Source organism: Chlorocebus sabaeus, chromosome 14, assembly GCF_047675955.1.
Source record: "Chlorocebus sabaeus isolate Y175 chromosome 14, mChlSab1.0.hap1, whole genome shotgun sequence".
Lineage (NCBI taxonomy): Eukaryota > Metazoa > Chordata > Mammalia > Primates > Cercopithecidae > Chlorocebus > Chlorocebus sabaeus.
In genome coordinates, this window is record NC_132917.1 from 72,413,950 (window position 1) to 72,438,930 (window position 24,981).

At 36.3% G+C, this 24,981-nt stretch overlaps 1 protein-coding gene across 5 annotated transcripts in view; it reads right to left on the reverse strand.

The window, feature by feature from the left end:
- Positions 1 to 24,981, reverse strand: part of EXOC6B (exocyst complex component 6B) — a 703,452-nt gene that overhangs the window by 424,099 nt on the left and 254,372 nt on the right. For 4 of the 5 annotated variants that reach the window (XM_007970248.3, XM_007970245.3, XM_073023070.1 and 1 more), the window contains one exon: positions 3,986 to 4,162. The exons of the other annotated variant lie outside the window; for it this stretch is intronic. In XM_007970248.3, coding sequence (XP_007968439.1) covers positions 3,986 to 4,162 — 177 coding nt within the window. The remainder of the gene's footprint in view (positions 1 to 3,985; positions 4,163 to 24,981) is intronic. 5 annotated transcript variants of the gene reach the window in all.

Below are 24,981 nucleotides of genomic sequence, written 5' to 3' on the forward strand. Positions count from 1 at the left end.
CCTCTGTTATGACTAAATTGTGTTATGACTATAATTGTGTCTCCTCCGCAAATTCCTGTGTTGAAGTCCTTAGTCCCAATGTGACTGTATTTGGAGACTGGGCCTTTAAAGAGGTAATTAAAGTTAAATGAGATCATAAGAATGGGTTTTAATTCAATACGACTGGTATCCTTACAAAAAGAGGAAGACACACCTTATAAAAGGAGATGTAAGCAAAGAAAAAAACTGTATAAGGATATGGCTAGAAGGCAGCTATCTGCAAGCCAAGGAGAGAGGCCTTAGGAGAAACTAACCCTGGTGGAACCTTGATCTTGGACAGCCAGCCTCCAGAAATGTGAGAAAACAGATTTTTGTTTAAATCGCCCATTCTGCAGCCAACTTAATTTATTTGCCAACTGTTAAGGAACAGTAGTAACCATGTCATCCACACCACTGGTCATAGAGTATGGGTCACATAAGTATTTGTTGACCAAATAATTCATGTCAGATTTCTCTCTCCAGATTTTGGTGTCTCTTTTGAAGTATAGAATCAACAGGAGGGAATTGTTAATGTAAATACAAATGCCATGTAATAGAAAGCCTTCTGAGATGTCTTGATTATTGTTGTGCTGCAGTAATTTTGAAGTAATGGGATGTATTAATTTGCTAGGGCTACCATTACAACATAGAAATATGTTTATGTTCTAGGGCTCCAGGCACCAGGAGCTCCATCCTCATCAGGGACCTTGTTAAAAAATGCAGACTTGGACTCATTCTCAATCTGTATAATCACAATCTACATTTCAATATGCTTCCCAGGTGATTCCTATGCACGTTAAATTTCAAGAAACACGGTTCTACAACACAGTTCTTAAGTTGGGTCCTAGGGGTAAAATGAATTCCACAAACTCCCTGAAATGTCATGCAAAACTTTTTGTGACAGCATATATGTACATTTTACCGGGAAATGACTCCATATATTTTTACCAAACTTTCAAAGTAATACATGACCCCAAACAGATTAAGAATGACTGCCATACAGGATTCTATGCCACGGTTACCATGCTTACAGATTAAAAGTCACAATATTCCAAAAACTATGCTGTTCTCAATGAGGTCTGTTGAAGAATGACAAGAATGAAGGTCAGAACGTCACAGTGGGTCACGAAAGACCTTATCTGAAGAATTTATTCACACCATGCAAGAACTATGCCAAGAAACCAGTTTGGAAACATCTAAATAAATAATTCTCTACATGAGGTTTGAGATTAAGAATGTGCACTTGAAGAAGATTCAAACTGAGAAGTAAATAAATATAAGGTAGAATTTTTTTAAGATAGAATGCCATTAGATGACAGTGAAGTGCCAAATTTTTGTTTTAAGAGCTCAATCAGCAAATCTTTAATACGAATTGTTTGATTTGAGATATGGAACCATTTAAAAATATTAACTTCCAAGTACATTCTTACAGTACTACTTTTATGAGAAACCTCCCACACATTTTACTAGTCTCATTTTCTTCATCTTCTCTGGACCTCACAGGACAAAGCAAAGAAGGAGCATGGCACAGAAATTAAAAGGAACTTACCCAGGATCTTCAATGGGTCCATTATAAAGATTGGTTTCCTTTTATATATCACAGTTTCAATGATATATAAGAACTGTGTATATATTTTTTTTTTTATCTTATCATCTAACCATCTCTTCAGGTACTATACGATCCAAGGGCATAGACTATGTCTAACCCATAAGCCACAGTATCCGACAGAATTTCATCTTCTTCATGGGCACGCAAAATGTAGGTTAAAGGAGTTAGTTGGTGCTTCTTGAGACTGATGCTTTATTGTGCTACTACTGTGACTGATCATCTGTGATGGAATCTAATATCTGAAAGTTTGTCCTCCAGGGTGAATCCACATCCTAACACACCAGTCATTCCAGGCAAGTAGGGAGAATGTTAGAAAATATTCAGGGGAATAAAGTCCCCTCTATCTCTTTCTATCTCCATGAGTCATTAGGCCAATAGTTGGTTCATTTTAGTTTAAAGTGGTCTAACAGATAATACTCAAAAGACTTCTTAGCTCTATTAAGAGCTAGTAAGAGTTCTTGCAACCCATGTGCAGTAGGGATAGGATGAAACTTTCAAGCTTTGTTAACTATTAATGTACTTCATTTACATAATAAACATATCCTAGTAAAATATAAACTTTAAAAATGATAAATAAAATGATTCACTTCGATAGCAGAAGTGTGTCCCCTCAATAATGAAACTTATATAAAAGAATGTAGTTTACAGCCAAGCATGGTGGCTCACGCCTGTAATCCCAGCACTTTAGGAGTCCGAGGTGGGTGGATCACGAAGTCAGGAGATCGAGGCCATCCTGGCTAACACAGTGAAACCCCATCTCCACTAAAAAATACAAAAAATTAGCTGGGCATGGTGACGAGTGCCTGTAGTCTCAACTTCTGGGTAGGCTGAGGCAGGAGAATGGCATGAACCCAGGAGGCAGAGCTTACAGTGAGCCGAGATCAAGCCACTGCATTCCAGCCTGGGCAACGGAGTGAGACTCTGTCTCAAAAAAAAAAAACAAATTTAATTAAATTTAATTTAATTTTAAAAAAAGAATGCAGTAGTTTACATTCTTATGATAGCTCCTGAGATGTTCTATCAAACTTAAATGCTAAGGTTGTAGACATAAAAATAACATCTTTATTTGTTTTTCAGCTCAAACAGTAACAGTTTAAACATTGCCAATTCACCTTTTGAAGTCAAAGAGGAATAATAATAGAGGCAGGCATAATGACAATAGAGATACATAACAGAAGACAGCAAGGAAGAGTAATGAAGATAGAACAGAAACCAATGTTTCCTCACCACCCTTTAAGGAGCAAGGATTTGTGAAATCCTATGGGGTAGAGACTACCGCCTGTACTTAATAGGTGAAGACACTCAGCTTAACGATTAAACAGTTTATCCAAGATTACAAAATTAGGACAAGTTTTGGGAAAGAGAGAAAAGCAAGAGAGTAGTAACGGTATAACAGGAGACAAGTACGGGGAAGAAGTAGTGAATCCAGTTTGATCTGGAGAAAGGAAGCAAGCACTTAAAAAAAAAGGCTACTGAGTACAGGAGTAAATGATTCCTTACACATGTCAGTGGCCATTTTAAAAGTAAATGATATGATTATTAAGAATTTTTTAAAACTTAAGTGGCAGAACCAGGATTTGAACACAGTCTGTCTGACTCTAAAGCTCATGCTCCTAAACACCACACTCACAAAGAGACATCCAGTTAATGCAAATGATAAATATTTAGAAAAAAATATTTAACAGGAAATCTCAAAGGTCATAATAGTTTTATTTTAAAAAACACATTAAACATCCTTCTAACAACAAAGAAAGATATAAAAATATGTACTAGTTAAGGCACTTAATCTTATTCTTCCCTGACAGTGACACAGAACTAATCTATGAGGTTATGAATATGTCACAAAATTCCCAGTTACCCTGTAATCACTCATATGTTTATTTCCTCCAGAAATGCACTCTCAACTTTCTGGAATCTTTGTGTATTTTCCATCTGAGCCATTTCTCAAGGTAAAGAATCTATTTGTTCACTCCTCAGCTATTGAAGTAACATTTTTTTTGTTTGTCTCCAGTAACTGTTGCAGTTTCAGCGGAGGTCACCTAGACCTTCTGTCTCTAGGTAGGTAAACTCTACTCTTCCCTTAATGTAGTTCCCAGTCAGTACAGAATTTAAAAACCCTGAAACTTTTCAAAATAGAGGAGTGAATTTAAAATTTAAATTCTCAAAAAAGAATCAGGATCTAAATTATCTTAGTGTATCTTCAATTTCCTTATATTAAGTCTTATTTGTATTCAAAATGGTACTCAATATCCAGAAGATCATATAAACTACATTATATGGATAAACTCTTCATCACATCTCAAACATACTATTTAAGCTTAAAAATAGTCTCACTTCCCCGCATCAAATGTTAGTTACCTCTTCATCATCTTCCTCGTCTTCAACATCCAGAATTCCTGAATCCTGTTCAGACTTAGGACTAGTGCTTTCTATCTCTGTATCAAAGATTATATATGCATCTTTCTTAGATTTCCTCTTGCTACCTATTCTGGGTTGTTGCAAGACGATGTTATCCAGGTTTCTTTGCTGCTGGGCCTAGGATAGAGAAGAACACACAAACACACCAAAAAGGTGGGGGCAGGGAGAGAGAAAGAAAGAAAAAAGAAAAGAAACAAAACTTAATTAAGCTTTCCACAAACTTCTGAATTTTGAACAAATTGATATCTTAAAGAAACTACTACAACAAAAGGCCTTAGTACATAAAGTTTTAGTATCAGATATAAAGCCAAACACATTGATGTATACCTTTATAACCCTGCAGCTATCGTATTTTAACTCATTTTCCAAGTTAACACAGAAAACAGATAATCAGTCAATATTATCATAAGACTTTTCAAATATATCCATTAAATCATCACAAAAAGAAATCTATCCAGTTTTGCCTTAGTAGGCCAGGAGATTAGTGCCCACTATTTATCTCTGACAAGAAAATACCATATTGAGACCATAATGGTTGAAGGAAAAGGGTGGGAGCTTAGAATTAATTTTAATACATTCAGGCTTAAGATACTGTTAAAAACAGTTATGTGGATATAAGAGACCAATGAAATATAATCAGGAGAATGAATTATCTTCAGAAAGTGATTTGAACTAAGTAATTGAATAGGATTCCATGACTGTGATCTGCGGAAAGCAGGGTTTTAAAGGGTTTTTTCTTCTGAACCCCAGAAAAGGTAGTGTAATCCCTTCAGCTTAAAAAAAAATAGACTGATATGGTGGCATGGTTTCAACAGATACAGAGAGGTAGAAAGTGGGACTATCCAGAGTCAACAACAGAAGCATTAAACCACACATTATTAGAGCTAGAAGTTACCTTAATTGCCACTCAGGAAAATGAGGCTAGAAAACAAAGGATTTGTTTGAAGTCACAAGGCAAGTGAGTGGTAAATCAGAAGCTCAAAGTATGGTCTTCTAAATTTCAAATTAGTGACATTTCCACTACACCAACAGTCCCTCAAAGCATGATCAAAATGTTTCCCAAAAATGAGTTGTGGTCAAATCAACAGGAAACACTGCATCCCATAAGCCCTCTTATAGATACGCAATGCACACTAACAGAACAAAAGCTGGGAGAGGTCCTATTTTAAAGAAACTTATTTAATTTGGTTTAATCCAGCATGTTCCAAAAACATTTCCCAAGGGAACTTTCCTTTTTTCTTTCTTTTAATGTAATATTTGGTATTACCCCAAGATATAAAGCTTAAGAATGTGACCTCTGAAAGTATACATTTCTTAATCAATATAAGATATTTCTCCTCAGTGGCAAATAGAAATTAGTTCAGGAGAAAAATCAGTCTCCAATCTTCTGTATAAGGTTAATGAAATGAAGATAAATATAAAGTATAAGAAGTTAGTCCAGGCATAGTGAAATGAGACAATTATAACAAGGCAGAGAAAAACTTCAACTATGTGAACTAGTTTCTGCCAAGAAAATGAAAAGAATCTACATTCCAGAGATTTGAATCAATGGACATACTTGTTTCTCTGCATATCACCCATTGATATTTTGGTTAGATTTACATAAATACATGGCTTCAGTAACAAACTGAGATCAAGAAGTACCCCAAATCATTTAATTTAGGTTTGTACATAAGACACAATATCCTCCAAGCCTTTCAGAAACCAAATTAAATAGAATATTCTATTTTTCTCAAAAATAAGATGTTCTTCCCCACTTACTTCCAATGCAAAATATACAAAAAGGGATCAAGGACTCCAGGGGCACAAAGGAAGGTACAACTTTCTTTAAAACTTTCATATTTTAAAAAAGCAAGCTCTCACCTAGAGAGTGATCATTTGCTCGCTTAACTCTATCCTCTTTCAGTACAGCAAAACCAAACGCATTCATAAGTAACTCATATTTTATTGAATCCCAAGTTAATTATATTTCCTTCACAATCAATAAAATATTGTCAGTGTTTCAAAAGCAATGAACAAATGAAAGTTATCATCTATTCAAAATGTATGTTATGGTACTGGCAAGAGGTGGTGAAGACTAAATACTGATATAAATACATAACTACATATTATATATATATAAATGAAAATATGACCTTGAAGTCCATGAAAATAAAAAAAAGAAAAAGCCCTTCAGAGATCTTTTCTAATATGCTATGCTGTTTCATCAAGACCATTGATTCTATCCCTCCAGAGACAACCATTATAATAACGTGGCAAAGAAGCAGCTGACTGACTTCTGCTGACTGGGCTGGAGTAGAGGGAGAGGGGTACAAGGAATACAAACAGCAACTAGATCTGAGAAAGCATTTAGGTGTTTTCATTTTCTTAGTTATTCATTCTATTTGTAAGTAATTTTTACACACTTTACCACCTCTTTCTCAAGAGTACTTCATATATATTCTTCTCTGATTTCCTAATATAGAGAAATTGAGCAAGGTTTATTCCTCAAACCATTATCCCTCAAACCACTCTTTCTACTCTCCCAAAATCCAGTAGCACATGTCCCGTTTCCTACTACTAATGTGTGTTCCACCATTGCCTCATTTCCATCATACCTAAAATGGAACTCATCACCTTCCTATTACAATCCCCCTACCTAATGCATCCAGGCTCTTCTTAAACCACATTTGTTCTCATGTCAATTAGATATAAGGGAAATTGGGGCAGGGGCAGAGGGATTTAAACAAGTTTAAACTTCATAATCTATCACTTAGATTCCACCATAATGGAAGCTAAACCTAATTTTCCAATGTACTTACCCAATACCCTCCAAGATGAATCTTCCAATTGGGTAAGACTCTACCTCCTAATACGCTGGGTAAATTTCCACTTCTATATCCTTAGTTATGCCATTTCTCTACCTGATTACCTTTCGTTGCCTCAATCTAACCCTTCCTACAAAACCCAAGTAAGATTCTTCTTCCTTTAGAAAGCCATTTCTCACTGCCCTAACTCATGATGTTTTTTCTCTGTACTCCTACCTTCAGTCAAACACATGTTAAATGTCCACATGGTACCAAGCATTGTGTTGCACACTGGTGATACAAATAAGATGGAGACCCTGACCCCTGAATCTCACATCATACTATTACAGGAAGCAAATCAATAAATAAAAGATAAATATGCTTTTTCAGAGATAAATGGAAAGAGTAACCATTCCAAAAGAATGAAGCAGCATGAGAAAGGACTATGTATGAAAAAAATATTATCCACTCAGGAAACGGCAAGTAACTTTGTATAATTAGACTATAGTTTATAAAGCAATAAGAGGAGATAAAGTTAAAGATGTTATATAAAGCATTTTCAATGTTAGAGAAACAATAAAAGAATGTAAGCAGGCAAATAATGGGATCAGCTTTACAATTCAGACAAACCCTCAAGAAGTAGGGGAGTGGTCAACTGAGAAAAGACAAAGACTGGAAACAGGAAATCTAATATAGATCACTAAAACAGTCCAAATAACATTATGAGAACTTGAATAAAGGTAGCAACAGATTATAAGAAGCAAAAGTAACAGAATTAACTGACTTAAATGTGGTACATAGAAGAGAAGAAGGAAATAAGAATAACTCCAAGTATTCTGGCCTTGATGACTAGACAGTAGGGCCATTCCAAGCAATAGGAACCATGAAAATAGTAAGTTGAATGCAGGATAAAAAAAAGAGGAGTGCCATAAACCTGTTGAGTATCCAGGTGAAAATGACAGTCAAGCACCTCAGTGTATATAACTCTTTCAGGATAAGAAAAACACTTTACCATTCTTAGACTGCCCCAAGTCCAGAAAGTGACATACACATAGTAAATTTAGAAATTTATTATATAAAAAGAACAGGTAACAAAAGGGAATCCATGTGAAAATGAGATTTGGCCCAGTAAAAATTTATAGAAGACTTTACTTGAGTGCTTTTCTACCCATTAGAAGTTAGGGGAGAACCCACAAGCATGACCTAACCTGGACTGTCAAACTAATTCACTATTAACACTTCTAAAACTGTCAAAGTGTGTCTATGAGGCATCTTACACATGCCATTAAATAAACATTTCTTGTGGAATACAACTTCCAGGGCTACCTAGCAATAAGACTCAGAGAATTAAAAATAATATGAATCAAAAGCTAAAGGCTCCTGACTTTCTCAACCCAATACTGACCTCTAGTGGATCAGAGGCATACATACAAATGACCTTTAGAATAAAAAACTAGTTGAAAGGTTTAGGCTTACAGATTGGAGGCCTTGGAGGCCTAATATAATTATATAGCCTTCAATAACAGGGGAGAAACACAGCTTCTTGGAGAAAGATAGGTCTTACTCTGCAACTTATTAATTGGGCAGGTTACTTCTCTGTGCAATAGCCTTATCTATCTATCTATCTACCTATCTATATAGATTAATTAAACCTACCTCGAAGCGGCCACAAGGCTTAAATGAGAAAATACATGTGAAGTCTCTTAAATTAAAACAAAAAAACAAAAAAGCAAACAAACAAACAAAAAAACTCTACCTATCTTGCCGCTGAAAAAGAAATAGGAATCTTTTTTTTTTTTCTTTTTGAGACAGGGTCTCACTGTCACCCAGGCTGGAGTGCAGTGGCACGATATCGGCTCACTGCAACTTCTGCCTCCTGGGTTCAAGCGATTCTCATGCCTCAACCTCCCGAGCAGCTAGGATTACAGGCATGCGCCACCACACCCGACTCTGTTTTTGTATTTTTAGTAGAGACGTGGTTTCATCATGTTGGCCAGGCTGGTCTCGAACTCCTGACCTCAAATGATCCACCCACCCCGGTCTCCCAAAGTGCTGTGATTACAGGCGTGAGCCACCGCACCCAGCCAGGAATCTTGTTTCACTATCTACTATGGAAACATCTGAAACCCAGCAATATTTCTATACATAATAATTAATGCACCCAATATCACTGTATAACAAATTTTGCATTTACATGTATTTCAAGTATTATGTTTCTGTAATGGACACAATTAGTCCTTCACTTAAATCCTCTGTTTCATCTCTTATTCCAGCTACCATCAGCAACCAGTTCTGAATAGGCCTGGAAGCATCACATAACGTAACCTGACATCAGGTTACTTGGATACTTGTATACTTGGATACTTACAGTATACTTCTTGCTGCCTGCCCTAGGACTTTTCTAATACCAGAATGTGGAACCCCACAAGAAATACTTAGCACTCCTGGAGCACAATCTGGAAGTAAAACAACTCTTGAAAAGCAGCTGACAGAAATGTTTCTTTGCTTTGTTCCTTCCATAGTCAGTTCCAAAAGTCTTCTCAGAGAGTCCCATGGATTAAGGAACCAGACTGCCCTAGCATTGTACCATTGTACTAACTCTCCCACCTTCTCTTTTCATTCCTCCTAACTCTTACTTCTGTTTCATGAGATTATACTATTGAATAAACCAGACACATATCAACTCCCCAGGCTAAGAGAAACCAAAGCTAAAATAACATCCCATCAACAATATAGTAAAGTAGAATTGTGATCCCTTGTTTAGTGTCTGAAGTCCAAAGGATAACCATGAAAATAAATGTCAAAATCAAGACAGGAAGAATCCAAAGTTGCCACTTCAAGTCTCACCAAACAAAATTAACTGTAAAGAAGCTGTAGTTTCAAACCAGGGTTTTTTCACACTTATCAGGACTGGCTCTGGACTCCATCTTTCTTTGGCAACCCACTCCAGTATCAGATTAAAACAAACAAACAAAATGAAAACAAAACAAAATAAAAGTGATTTAAAATGAATGAAAAAGACCATCTTAAGATAATCTCAAAAAAGTTATTTGTATGTTATTGTCCATAGGAATGTATTTATGTGAACATGTGCATGTGTGCTTCATGTGATATTTTAAAACAAAGAAATAGACAAACAGTTTTCTACACCTTCATCATGACCCAAAGGATTTCCATCAATATGGTTATTATACTTAGGACCTTTTTTATTTAAATTGAGGAAGGTGGTCACTATATCACCTTTAAAGTTCTAATAGTTACCCCAGGCCCAGGCAGATCTCCAAGTTCCTGGAGCACTCATCTCCCGGACAAGGAGTATGGGCTGCCTCCACCTCCCACACCCCGCCCCTGCTGGCCAGTGCAGAGAACTTGGGACCAAGATTTCCCAGCTCCACACCTAGGCATAACTCTGGGCACTTGGTGGTCCCCCCCCCCCCCCACTGGATTCTCCTTCAGCACTAGTGCTTGTGACTGCCACTGGCAGACCTGTAGGTGGGCCTGCTGGGTCTGACCCCTTCCATCTTACCCATCACTCCCCCAACCCCCAGGGCAAAGCTGGAAGCTGAGACCAGGGTGCACTCCACAGATCAGACCATTGCCTGAGGCAACAGGGAGCTTCTCCCAATAAACAAGGATCAGATATATACGCAACCACACTGGGCATAATCAGCTGACCCACATGCTGGTTTGCAAGTCCAATCACAGACTCATAAAATCTGCAGACAGAAGTTCATAGGCCATAGAAGAAAAGCCAAAAGACCCTGCCCAACATTCTCTGTAGTGATAGGCCTTAGGGAGGGTGAAAGAGAAGGGGAAATACATATATATATATGGGCAAAAAATAAAAATTTAAAAATTCTATCCACATGAAAATGATTACAGGCCAGGAGCAGTGGCTTATGCCTGTAATCCCAGCACTTTGGGAGGCCAAGGTGGGCTGATTGCTTGAGCTCAGGAGTTCAAGACCAGCCTGGGCAACATGGTGAAACTCCATCTCTAACTAAAAAAAAAAGCTGGGCACCTGTGGCTGTGATCCCAGCTATTCTGGAGGCTGGGGTGGAAGGATCACTTAATTTCAGGAGGCAGAGGTTGCAGTAAGCTGAGATCATACCATCATACTCCAGCTTGGGTTATAAAGTGAGACCTTGTCTCCAAAATAGAAAAGAATTACAGAATTTTTTTTTTTTAAGATGGAGTTTTGCTCTTGTTGCCCAGGCTGTAGTGCAATGGCATGATCTTGGCTCACTGCAACCTCTACCTCCTGGGTTCAAGCAAAGAATTACAGAAATTCGAAGTGCCAATGTCTCCAGCTGAGAAGGAAGCAGTACAAATATTCTGGCACCATGAAAAACCTGAATGTATTGACACAACCATAGGATCACACAAGGTCTCCAGCAATGGCTCCTAACCAAAATGTAAACTTAAAATTTAGAGTTGGGGAGTGATGGGTAAGATGGGAGGCATCAGACCCAGCAGGCCCACCTACAGGTCCCGCAATTGGCCAGGCTGATCTCTTCTTTAACAAATAAAGAAATCAAAATGGATTGCAAAGAAGCTCAATGACATCTAAGAAAAAGTTGAAAATCAACACAAAGAAACTTCTAAATTAATCAAGGAAATGAAGAGAAAGATAAATACATTAAAGGAAATTAATTAGAGCTTCTGGAATTGACAAACTCACTTAGGGAATTTCAAAATACAATAGAAAGTTTTAGCAACAGGCTGGACAAAGTGGAAGAAAGAATTTCAGACTTTAAAGACCAGTCTTTGAACTAACCCAATCAGACAAAAATGAAGAAAAAATAATTTTTAAAAATGAACAAAGTCTTCAAGAACTATGAGATTATGTAAAACAATCAAATCTATGAATTACTGGCATTCCTAAGAGTGAAGAAGAAAAAGTCAACAACCTGGAAAACGTATTTCAGGGAATAATTAAAGGTAACCTCCCTAATCTCACTGGAGAGGTAAACATACAGATATAAAAAATCCAAAGAACACCTGCAAGATACTACACAACATGAACATCATCAAGGCATATATTCAACACACTATCCAAGGTCAACCCTAAAGGAAAAATCTTACGGTAGCTAGAGAAAAAGGTCATATAACATACAAAAGGATACCCATGAGGCTAACAGTGAACTTCTCAGTAGAAATCTTACAAGACAGGAGAGATTAGGAAAATATTTTCAGTACTGTTACAGAAAAGAAATTCGAACCAAGAATTTGATATCCAGCCAATTAAACTTCATAAGCAAAGGAGAAATAAAATCTTGTCCAAACAAGCAAGCACTGAGGGAATTTGCTATGACTAGGCCCACCTTAAAAGAGATCCTTAAGGGAGTTCTCTCTCTCTCTCTTTTTTTTTTTTTTTTTTTTTTTTTTTTTTTTTTTTTTGATGGAATCTTACTCTGTCGCCCGGGCTGGAGTGCAGTGACGCAATCTTAGCTCACTGCAATCTCCACCTCCTGGGTTCAAGCTATTCTCATGCCTCAGCCTCCTGAGTAGCTGGGACTACAGGTGCACGCCACCATACCCGGCTAATTTTTTGTGTTTTTAATAGAGATGGGGTTTCACCATGTTGGCCAGGCTGGTCTCAAACTCCTGACCTCAAGTGATCTGCCTCCCTTGGCCTCCCAAAGTGCTGGGATTACAGGCATGAGCCACCCTCACCAGGCCCCTTAAGGGAGTTCTAAACATGGAAACAAAAGAACAATACCTGCTACTACAAAAGCACACTTAAGTACATAGCCCACAAGACCCTATAAAGCAATAACAATAGAAACTACAAAGCAACCAGCTAACAATTTCAATATTAACCATGAATATGAAGTCTAAATTCCCTACTTAAAAGGCACTGATATGCAAGTTGTGTTACAAAAAAAGAAAGAAAGAAAGAAACAAACAAACAAACAAACAAACAAAGAAAACAACGCCCTTCCATCCTGTCTTTAAGAGACCCATCTCACATGTAATGACACCCATAGGCTCAAGGGATTTGGGCCTACTAATAGGCACAAATAGAAAACAAAACAAAAAAAAAGCACAGGTTACCATTCTTACATCTGATAAATCATACTTTAAGCCAACAACTATAAAAAAGGACAAAGGAGGGCATTATATAATAATGAAAAGTTCAATTCAACAAGAAGACTTAACTATCCTAAATATATATGCACCTAACATTGGAGAACACAGATTCATAAAACAAGTTCTTCTTGACCTAAGAAAAGACTCAGACAACCACACAAAAACAGTGGAGGACTTCAATAACCCGCTGGTAATAGACAGATCACAAAGGCAGAAAACTAACAGACATTCTGGACCTAAATTCAACAGTGGACTAATTGGACCTAACAGACATCTACAGAACACTTCACCCATCAACCACAAATATACATTCTTCTCATTTATAGAAGGAACATACTCCAAGATCAATCACATCGTTGGCCATAAGGAAAGTCTCAGTAAACCAAAAAAAAAAAAAAAAAAAAAAAAAACCTGAAATCATACACTCTCAGAGCACAGTGGAATAAAAACAGAAATCAATACCAAGAAGATCTCCCAAAACCACACAATTACATAGAAATTAAACAACTTGTTCCTCAATAACATTTGAGTAAACAACAAACTGAGACAGAAATCAAAATATTCTTTGAAATAAATGAAAACAGAGACACAACATACCAAAATCTCTGGGATGCAACAAAAGCAGTGTTAAGAGGAAAGTTTATAGCCCTAAACATCTACCTAAAAAAGTTAGAAAGAACTCAAATTAATGATCTAATATCATATCTAGAGAAATGAGAAAAACAAGAACAAACTGACTCCAAAACTACCAGAAGAAAAAACCATCAGAGAACAATTGAACAATATTGAGATGCAAAAAAATGCATACAAAATATCAATGAAATTAAGTGTGTTGTTCTAAAGAAAAAACTAGATTGATAGATTATGAGCTAGATTAACAAATAAAAAAGAGAGAAAATCCAAAATAGCACCATCAGAAATTACAAAGCTGGCCAGGTGCAGTAGCTCATGCCTGTAATCCCAGCACTTTGGGGAAGGCCAAGGCAGGCAGATCACCTGAGGTCAGGAGTTTGAGACCAGCCTGGCCAACATGGTGAAACCCCATCTCTACTAAAAATACAAAATTTGACAGGCGTGGTGGCACACACCTGTAGTTCTAGCTACTAGGGAGGCTTTGGCAGGAGAATCACTTGAACCCAGGAGGCAGAGGTTGCAGTGATCTGAGATCACGCCATTGCACTCCAGCCTGGGCAACTGAGTGCAAAAAAAAAAAAAAAAGAAATGACAAAGGTGATATTACAAGAGATACCACAGAAATATAAAAGATCCTCAGGGCCTAGTATGAATACCACTATGCACACAAAGTGGAAAATCTAGAGGAAATGAATAAATTCCTAGGTAACACAACCTCTAAAGATTAAATCAGGAAGATAGTGAAACCCTGCTAGACCAATATCGAGTTCCAAAATTGTGTCAGTAATGAAAAAAAACCTACCAACCTAAGAAAAGCCCTGGACTAGATGTATTCATACCCAAATTCTACAAGATGTACAAAAAACAACCATTGGTACCAATTCAACTCACATATAGACCAAACAACACAATAGAGAACCCAGAAATAAAGCCACACACCTACAACCATCTGATCTTCAACAAAGCCAACAAAAATAAGCAATGGGAAACGGAGTTCCTAATTCAATAAATGGTGCTGGGATAACTGGGTAGGTACATACTAAAGAATGAAACTGGACCCCTATCTTTCACATATACAAAAATTAACTATGATGGATTAAAGATTTCAATGGAAAACCTCAAACTATTAAAATGCTAGAAGAAAACCTAGGAAATGTCATTCTAGACATTAGCCTTGGGAAATACTTTATGTCTAAGTCTACAAAAGCAATTGCAACAATAACAAAAATTGATAAATAGGGCCTAATTAAACTAAAGAGCTTCTACACAGCAAAAGAAACTATCAACAGAGAAAACAGACAACCTACATAGAGAATGGGAGAAAATATTTGCAAACTATGCATCTGATATCCAGAATCTATAAGTAACTTGAACAATTCAACAAGCAAAAACAAATAACCCCATTAAAAAGTCAGCAAAAGATATGAACAGGCACTTCTCAAAAGAAGACATACAGCAAACTTAGCCGGGTGCAGTGGCTGATCATGAGGTCAAGAGATCAAGACCATCCTGGCCAACATGGTGAAACCCTGTCTCTACAAAAAGTACAAAAATTAACTGGGCGTGGTGGCGCATGCCTGTAATCCCAGTTACTTGGGAGGCTCAGGCAGGAGAATCACTTGAACCTGGGAGGCAGAGGTTGCAGTGAGCTGAGATCGTGCCACTGCACTCCAGCTTGGCGACAGAGCCAGACTCCGTCTCAAAAAAATAAAAAAATAAAGAAGACATACATCAGCAAACAAAAATATGAAAAAATGCTCACCATCACTAATCATCAGAAATGCAAATCAAAACCACAATGAGGTACCATCTCACACTAGTCAGAATGGCTACTATTAAAAAGTCAAAAACAACAGATGCTGGTGAGGTTGCAGAGAAAATGGAATGCTTCTACATTGTCAGTGGGAATGTAAATTAGTTCAGCCACTGTGGAAAGCAGTTTGGAGATTTCTCAAATAACTTAAAACAGAACTACCATTTGACCCAGCAATCCCATTATTGGGTATATATCCAAAGGAAAACAAATCATTCTATCAAAAACACATATGAACTCACGTGTTCATTGCAGCACTATTTACAATAGCAAAGATGTGGAATCAACCTAGGTGCCCATCAACGGTGGACTGGATAAAAAAATGTGGTACATATACATCGTGGAATACTATGTAGCCATAAAAAGTAATGAAATAATGTCCTTTGCAGCAGCATGGATGCAGCTAGAGACCACTATCCTAAGCAAACTAATGCAGGAACGGAAAATCAAATACTGCATGTTCTAACTTATAAGTCAGAACTAAGCATTGCATAATCATGGACGTAAAGATGGCACTGGGGACTGACTAATAAAGCGGGGAGAGAAAGGAAAGAAAAGGGTTGAAAAACTAACTGTTGGATACTATGCTCACTATCTGAGTGACAGGATCATTCACATCCCAAACCTTAGCATCACACAATATACCCATGTAACACGTGGCCACCTGAAACTAAAATAAAATCAGAAATTATTTTTTAAAGTGACGATGATAATAGTATGTTAGGGCCACCTTATCTTTAACAAAAAATACATATATAAAAGAATTGTGTTGGTTTTGCTGATAAAAAAAATAAGCAAATAAATAAAATTATAATCATTGGGTGTCAAAGAGAATCATCAGCAGAGTAAAAAGGCAGCCTAGAAAGTGGAAGAAAATATTCACTAATCATGTATCTGATAAGGGATTAATACCCATATTATATGAAGAATTCCTTAAATGCAACAACAACAACAACAAACAACTAACCCAATCTTTTTAATGGGCAAAAGAGTTGAATAGACATTTCTTGAAAGAATACATACAAATGTCCAACAAAAATTTGAACAGATGTCAACATCACCAATCATTAGAGAATGCAAGTTAAAACCACAGGAGATATCCTCATACCCATTAGGACAGTCACTATTAAAAACAAATAAAATGACAAGTGTTAGCAAGGATGTGGATAAATTGGAAACCTTGTGCATTGTTGGTGGAAATGTATAGTTTTCCACTACAGAAAACAGTATGGAGGTTCCTCGAAAATATTTAAAATGAAATTAAAACATTATCCAGAAGTCCCATTTCTGGGTAAATATCCAAAGATTTTAAAGCACTAAATCAAAGAAATACCTGCAAGCACATGTCCACTGCAGCATTATTAACAATAGCCAAGAGGTGAAAGCAACCCAAACATTCATCAAAGGATGTATGGATAAAGAAAATGTGGCATATACATACAATGAACTATTATGTGGTCTTAAGAAAATTCCGTCACATTTTACAGCATGTATGAATCTTAAGGACATTACGCTAAGTAAGCGAGTCATAAAAAATTTTTTAAAACTGTATGAAACCACTCATATGGGGTATCTCAAGTAATCAAACTAATAGAAATAGAAAGTAGAATGGTGGTTGCTAGGGGCTGGGAGCAAGGGAATATGGGGCGTTAATGTTCAATGGGTATACAGTTTCAGTTTTGCAATATTAAAAAGTTCTAGAGATTGGCTGTACAACATTGTGAATATACTTAACACTACTGAACTGCACAATTACAGCTTGACCACACTGGAAAAAATGGATTAATAATTTTAATTTTTTTAAATTATAATTGATATCCTTAGCCCTTTGAAAATTGAAAGGTTTGACTCCAGATTATAGTTAAATATTTATTTCATTGGTGGATGAGGAGGTATTTGTACTATTAGAACTCAGTGTAATAAGATGGACACATACAGGACATTATAATTTACGTGAAGCAATAATGAAATTTTTACAGAATTCTCTAGTGAATTTGAGTAATTCCCAGCTCTTTTTAAATATTACCTTTTTCCTTTACATAGACATACACGCACTCACACCAACATGGATTAATTGTACTTACTTGATAGATTTCTTCATAGGAAAGTAAAGAATTAAAAGAATTACTATGAAAAAACAAGGCAGTGAGGCCAAGAAGAAAAAAACACCAGAAAAGAGTAATGATATCTAACTTGTTCTAAATGCGACTATTTGTATAATCTTGTGTCATTTTACTCACTTAAAAAATAAAAAATTTGAGCCCTTAAAATAGATTTAGTCCTAAATTCTATGTATTTATTATTCTGACACTTGAAACAATATAAATTCAGTGCAAAAAAGTAGAATATAATATTTATCTTACTTCAAAAATGAAAAAAGAGATACATTTTTTAAAACCACAACGCTTTCTGATAAGACAGTTGACACACTTAGTAACTCTTTAATAATTGATATGCATATTTGAGTTGAAATAACTAGTTCAAAGCAAAAAATTAATTTATTTTATTTCCTTCTACCATCTTCAACAAAGTATTACAAAGTGCTCTGAATTTCTGAAATGTTACCAAAATGCAAAACATTCAGTCGTATGTACTGAGTATTCAAAATACTTAAATTAAGCATACATTCCAGAAAAAAAAAAGTACTTTTTGTTAAAAGAGTAATGTTTCAAATTTTGGCAATGAACAGGATATGCAGGTCTATCTGGTAATTTATTTGGCTTCAAGTGATCCGCTGTGATGTAGTGTGTACCTGAAAATTAGTTTTCCCCTAGCAAAACTAAGGGGAATCTAAAAGGTTGTTGAGAGCCAGGACACTGGGTTACTAGAATTATCTCCCCATGTCTACTTACTCTCTTTTTTCTCCTCGTGCGTTTGCGCCAAAAAAAAATGATATAACAGATCTGATATAACTTAGGTGACATGGCATTGAATGGGGAAAAAAAAGATATGTTAGAAAGCCACATTTGGATTTAAACATTCTGTTTCAAATAAAGACTTCTGTAAGAAGTCCAGTGAAAAGAAGAAATTCAAAGACCACATCAAAGTGAAGGGTAGTACTCCAAGCTGCCCTCCAAAGAGGGGATAATGACGAAGGAAGCCAATTTTTCGCAGAGGAAACATGTACCTTTAGTGTGGTTTACTAGAAAAGCCAGGACATAACATCTCCTAACCTGTAAATTACCTCGGCGATGGGGCATAATCTTCGGATTTCAGTAATGTTGTGGATAGAAGTCATTGGCTACATAGGTTGCTAATGAGATGAAGGATGGGTGATTCAAGCGCATATAAGACACCTTATCATAGACAAAAACTCCATATAAAGAAAACTTGGATTATGATCCATTCATATTATACCAGTAGTATAAGCTACTGATAACAAAGAAAATCTAGAAAACCAATATGAATAACATTGTACTTTATAAACACAAGTAGAAAAGTTATAAAAATGAAAATTAGTGTCCACACTCCAAGAGTATTTTAAGAAAAGCTATCAAGAGACCCAATCAATACATAATAGAAATATTAACAAGAAAATAATATAAGTTACTATGCTATGCTCGATTCACATTCCCCAGAAATTCAACATATAACAACAAAAAATGGCAAAAAATTAAAGATCTAAAGCCTAACTTTGTCCACAATGAGGGTTTTTATTAAAGATTCAAAAGTTCAAAATTAAAATCATTCACTTCACTTTATGTTCAACTGCCTAGCACTGTAACTAGCACAGAACAGACATTTTTAATGAGTTTCTTTCTTCCTTCCATAATCTAATGTTTCTTTATCAACAACTTCTGCTAACATAGAAGGTATATTTTTATAGACCACACTAGGTAGGTATGATCAGTATCATTACAGGGAGATAGATCATATCTCTACTGCCTATTCCTTTAAGAAGTGTCATAGGAAAATGGATAGCATAATTACCATTTAGTCAACCTATGAAAGACCAAACAAAAGAACCATAATCTAGCTTATAACAATGAATTAAAAAGTTGATTACAATTTCTTACAAAAATTGAGTTTTGATGAACCATAGTAGAGAGCTAGGAAGTGTGTGAGAGAATAGAGAGAACATCTCTATTGCCTGTTCTGTAAAAGAGTGCCATAGAAAAAAGAATAGCAAAAATTGCAATGTACCCAATCTATGAAAGACCAAACATTATAAATTAAGATCTAGTTTATGAAAATAAATTAAAAGACTAGTACAAATGTGTCACAAAAATTGAGGAGTAGGCTATCAGAGTTAATCAAAATGAAGTTATTAAAACGTCTAATTTGGACCACCTGTCTACATACGTGATTTTTAAACGTCTTATCTTTATCCACCAATGAAGCTACTGATGTTTGTTTAAAAAGAAATGCAAACTACATTGTTGTTTTGTGATTGTCACTGGAGCTGACTATTACAGAACTGAAAGACAGCTACTGTTACCTCAGGTTCAGAGTAGTTACTGCTCATTTTGCCTGCTATTTTATGAGTCCTTTTAAGGGACTAAGACACACAATATTAAGAAACCATTTATAATAACCTTTTCAATGGCATCATATTCCTAAGAAACAATATTACCAAAAGCAGCCTTTCTATAAGAAGAAAAAGAGAATAAAGTTAATAAAAAATGACAGCAAAAATGGCTCAAGGCCAGAGACCCATTTGAAACTTCTAAAATCTTCCTAAAATCAGATGGACATGTGTTCTCTTATTGCTAGGTGTAAAACTATACACTCACACAAACTTCTGTTTCCAGTTTTAAATTAAAAGCCAGGTGTTTCTCAAGATATTAAAGGTTCCTATACATCCTCCTAATGAAATTTAGCTTTGTTTTCACAGCAGGTATTTAGTGCAGTAAAAATAATCAAGTGTATAGTCATTAATGTGTAAATCAGAGGGTCTGTAAATAATTTTGAATTTAGAAATATCATGATGTAGCAAATAAAAAGGGAAAATTAAAGGAGGAAATAGAAATGTCTGCTAACAGGGAATCAGATCAGGAAGAAGAATAAGAAATTTATACAACATAAATATGAAGAAATATTAATTAATTTTTTAAAAACCATGTATTGAAAGAATAGTTACATGGAGAAATGTTAATATTACATTGTTTAAAAAATATATATTTATATATACAATATTATCAAAATTTTATAAAACAAATGTGAATATAAATAATTGTAAAGAATATTCACTTCTGGCAATGGTGAACTGGATAATTTAGATAAGAAAAAGAACAACAAAGTATAAAAGCCAACTGCTTAAAGGCATCAGAGAGCTAAAAAGATGGCGAAAACCTTTTGGGCCAGTATCCAGGAAAGGGAAGTGCCATGGGGAAGAGAGTCCAATATTTGTAGCCATTCTTCCTTTGAGGGCATTTCCAATACAGGAGGGGTGACAGAGTGACTAAGTGGCACTTTTAACAATGCCAAAGGATTAGAAAACAAATACAGAAGTCAAGTTCCAACAGTTAGGAATGGCCTTGATATATCCCTTACTTTGGGTTGGAACCCTGAACACTTGAACTCTACGACAAGGGTACACCAGGATTAGACTGACTGATTAGACTGGCTGTCCCTTGCAGGAACCCACACTAAGCATGAAATTGGATTAAGGTAATTACAAAGTACTAGTGTCCCCCAGGATCCTGGAATAATACTGTCCACTGGTGTCTGATCAAAGCAAATGTGAATCATCTCCAAAAAAAGACACCATCATCCCAGACTTTCAATGGTTTCTACAAACAGTTTTGACACGACAGTGCTGTGAGGCTGTGATATGATAAGAAATATATATTTGGTCTTCATCCCCACTGCCCAGCACAGAGTTTCGAAAACCCTTGTAACTTCCTAAGTGACAAAACTGATGCGAGCATCTTTAATTATAATATTTGGGTTTTGTCCCTGGTTTTTGGCACAGAGCACCTGAACACCCTTGGAATTTCTGAGTGTAAGAGGAGTATCCTTTTTATTCATAAGCTCCTTTCAACCATACCTGAGTTTGTGCTAATAACATGACTCTTGGCAGATGGGGGCTGGTTACTAGAGGAATCAACCACAGAATTAAAGGGTTCAAATTCTCAGCCCCACCCCTTGACATCAAAGAAGAAAAGAAGGGGTGGAAATTAGTTCAATCACCAGTGGCCAATGATTTAATCAATCATGTATACACAATGGAACCTCCATAAAAACCCTAAACAACAGGGTTGGAGAGCTTCCAAGATAGTGAACACGTCAAGATACTGAAAGAGTAGCATGCTTGAAAAGGCCATGGAATCTCCATGCCCTTCCTCCATACCCTGTCCTATGCATATCTTCCATTTGGCTATTCTTAAGTTGTACCCTTTCTAATAAACTGTGTTTATTAGTAAGCAAAGTATTTCTTTGAGTTCTGTAAACCATTACATCAAATAATAAAACCTGAAGACGGAGTCATCAGAACCCCCAATTTGTAGCCAAGCTAAACGGAAGTATGGGTAAACAGGGGACTTACTCCTTGGGATTGTTATCAGCAGTGGGGGCAGTATTGTAGGACTGAGTCCTTAACCTTTGGGGTCTGCTATAACTTGTTAGATAGTAACACAACTGAGTTAAATTGGAGGACATTCAGTTGATGTTCAAAGCGAATTAGAGAATTGCTTTTTGTAGAAAACCATTTGCTGTCAGAACTGTTACCAGAATAGAAAAACAATTTTTCCCTTCAAATGCCAGGGATGCAATCAAAAGTAACCAAGCACAAAAGGAGTAAGACAAGATGAACAAAAACGAATAGGGGTCTTAAATAAAAAAAGCAGAGGAAGGAGATACAACAGAGCCCTCAAATTTCTAATTATTAGATACAGACTTTAAGGAATCAAAAGCAAAACATCACTACAAACCCAACATTCAATGGATAAGAATAGAATATTACAAACAACTTTATGCCTATATATTCAACAACTTAGTTGAAACAAATTCCTTGTAGATGTAAACTACTAAAGCTAACTCAAAAAGAAAATGATAACCTGAATAACCTTGTATATATTAAAGAAATGGAACATGTAGATAAAAACCTTCCAACAAGTGAAACACAGGGACTATTGGTTCCCTAGTAAATTCTATCAAACATTCTGGTTGTCATTATTGTTGTTGTTGCTGTTGTTAAGACAGGCTCTTACTGCATTGTCCAGGCTGGAGTGCAGTGGCATGAACACAGCTCATTGCAGCCTTGACCTCCTGGTCTCAACTGCCCAAACTCAGCCTCCCAAACAGTTGGGACCACAGGGGCATGATACTATGCCTGGCTAATTTTTTAAAATTTTTTGTAGAGACAGGGTGTTACTATGTCGCCCGGGCTGCTCTGGAACTCTTAGACTCAAGCAATCTTCCCACCCTGGCTTCCTAAAATGTTGAGATTACCACAACCACTCTGTATTAAACATTTAAGGAAGAAATACGCATCAACGCCACACAACAACTTCAGAAAATGGAGGAGAACAGGACATATCCAAACTCATTTTACCAGGCCAATACTACCCTAATACTAAAGACTAGAGTCAATCTAGCAAACAAAAAGGCAAATGAACACAGTGCTTTACAATGACCTATCTAAATTTAAGTAGGGAAATGCCTGAACACCCAGGAGATGATGAATGCTGCCCAGCCACCTCCATACTTTGAGTAAGATGTACCTCCAAAGGAAGACAATTATATATGCTTGGAGAAAGTGTTTTGATACAAACAACCCAACTTGTTTCTGCTGTCTTCCTATTACTGCCAGCTTATTCATGACCCTGATCATAACAAGAGCTAAATGACCACTATAATGTATTTTCTATGAGAAAAAAGGTTTCCATTTGTTTGGTTGACTAACATACCTAAATATTTGCAACAAAACCTGGCATTTAGAAAACAGTAACAAATGGTTAAAATAAATGGATTTCTACACAAAAATTTAAAACCAAAGTTTTCCAGCTTTCTAGCTCATTTTCAAGAGGATGATTCAAATAGTATATAATTAAAGAAAGAAAGATACCAAAGAAAATCTATGCACAATATAGTCTTTAGAAAATACAGATCTAGAAATTAACATTCCCATTCAAAGACAATTAATAAGCATGGAGAGGCCAGACGCAGTGGCTCACGCCTATAATCCTAGCACTTTGGGAGGTAGAGGTGGGTAGATCACTTGAGGTCAGGAGTTCCAGACCAACCTGACCAACATGGTAAAACCTCGTCTTTACTAAAAATACAAAAATATTAGCCAGGCACGGTGGCGCATACTTGCAACCCCAGCGACTTGGGAGGCTGAGGCAGGAGAATCACTTGAACTCAGGAGGCAGAGATGGCAGTGAGCCAAGACGGTGCCACTGCACTCCAGCCTGAGCAACAGAGCAAGATTTTGTCTCAAATATATATATAAATATACATACACACACACACACACACACACACACATATATATATAACAAAGACAATTAATAAGCATGGAGAAAAAAATGACCAAAAAGAAAAGACATATAAAGATAAGCTAATAATATAATTTTAAAAATAAAAATATTAAAAGAAAAAATTTTTGAAAAAATAATCTTGTGTAGTAAAAGAAAAAATGTTTCTATAATATCAAGAAGTTAAGAAAATAAGAATACTACAGAAAAGTTATCAAAGAAGAGACACAACATGCTTTTATAAAGTAATATGTCAGATGAATATTCTTTTAAAGAGTGATGACAATTAATGGAAGAAATAGAAAAAACTTAAAAGCAATACAGAACTGAAAACCCCTTAGAAGCCAGAAGCAATACCAAATTAGGGTCATAAAGGAGAGAAGTGACACAAATTTTTTTTTAAAGACATGGATACACAATAAGGAAACAGACAAAAATATGAAAGAAATTAGAGAAATGATAAATACGGAAGACTGACAATGGAATGCCAACATACTGTAATTATTTTCAGATTAAGAGAAAAGAAGGCCGGGCGCGGTGGCTCAAGCCTGTAATCCCAGCACTTTGGGAGGCCGAGACGGGCGGATCACGAGGTCAGGAGTTCGAGACCATCCTGGCTAACATGGTGAAACCCCGTCTCTACTAAAAAATACAAAAAAGCTAGCCGGGCGAGGTGGCTGGTGCCTGTAGTCCCAGCTACTCGGGAGGCTGAGGCAGGAGAATGGCGTGAACCCGGGAGGCGGAGCTTGCAGTGAGCTGAGATCCGGCCACTGCACTGCAGCTCGGGCGACAGAGCAAGACTCCGTCTCAAATAAAAAAAAAAAAAGAGAGAGAGAAAAGAAAAAGTAGAATATAAAAATACTGAAGGCTAAAAAAATGTTTCAAGTTCTCAATTTGCACAAATAAGACTACCATGTTCCAAAAGAAATAATCAATACCAAAATATAGCTTAGAAAGTTTCCTGAACTTGAAGTCTAAAGATCTTATCACCAAGTCAAAAGAAGCATACCACACCACAAGTGGGAAAAAAAAAAAGAAAAGGAAGGCCTCCGGCTTCTCCTCAATAATAATAGATGTCCAAAGACAAGAGGTCTGGTGAGACAGCCCAGGAAGAATGAGTTCTAAAAATAGTATAAAAAGTCAAGGTGGAACAGACTTCTGGTTTAGCTCCAAAGTGTGAAAAGCTTAGAA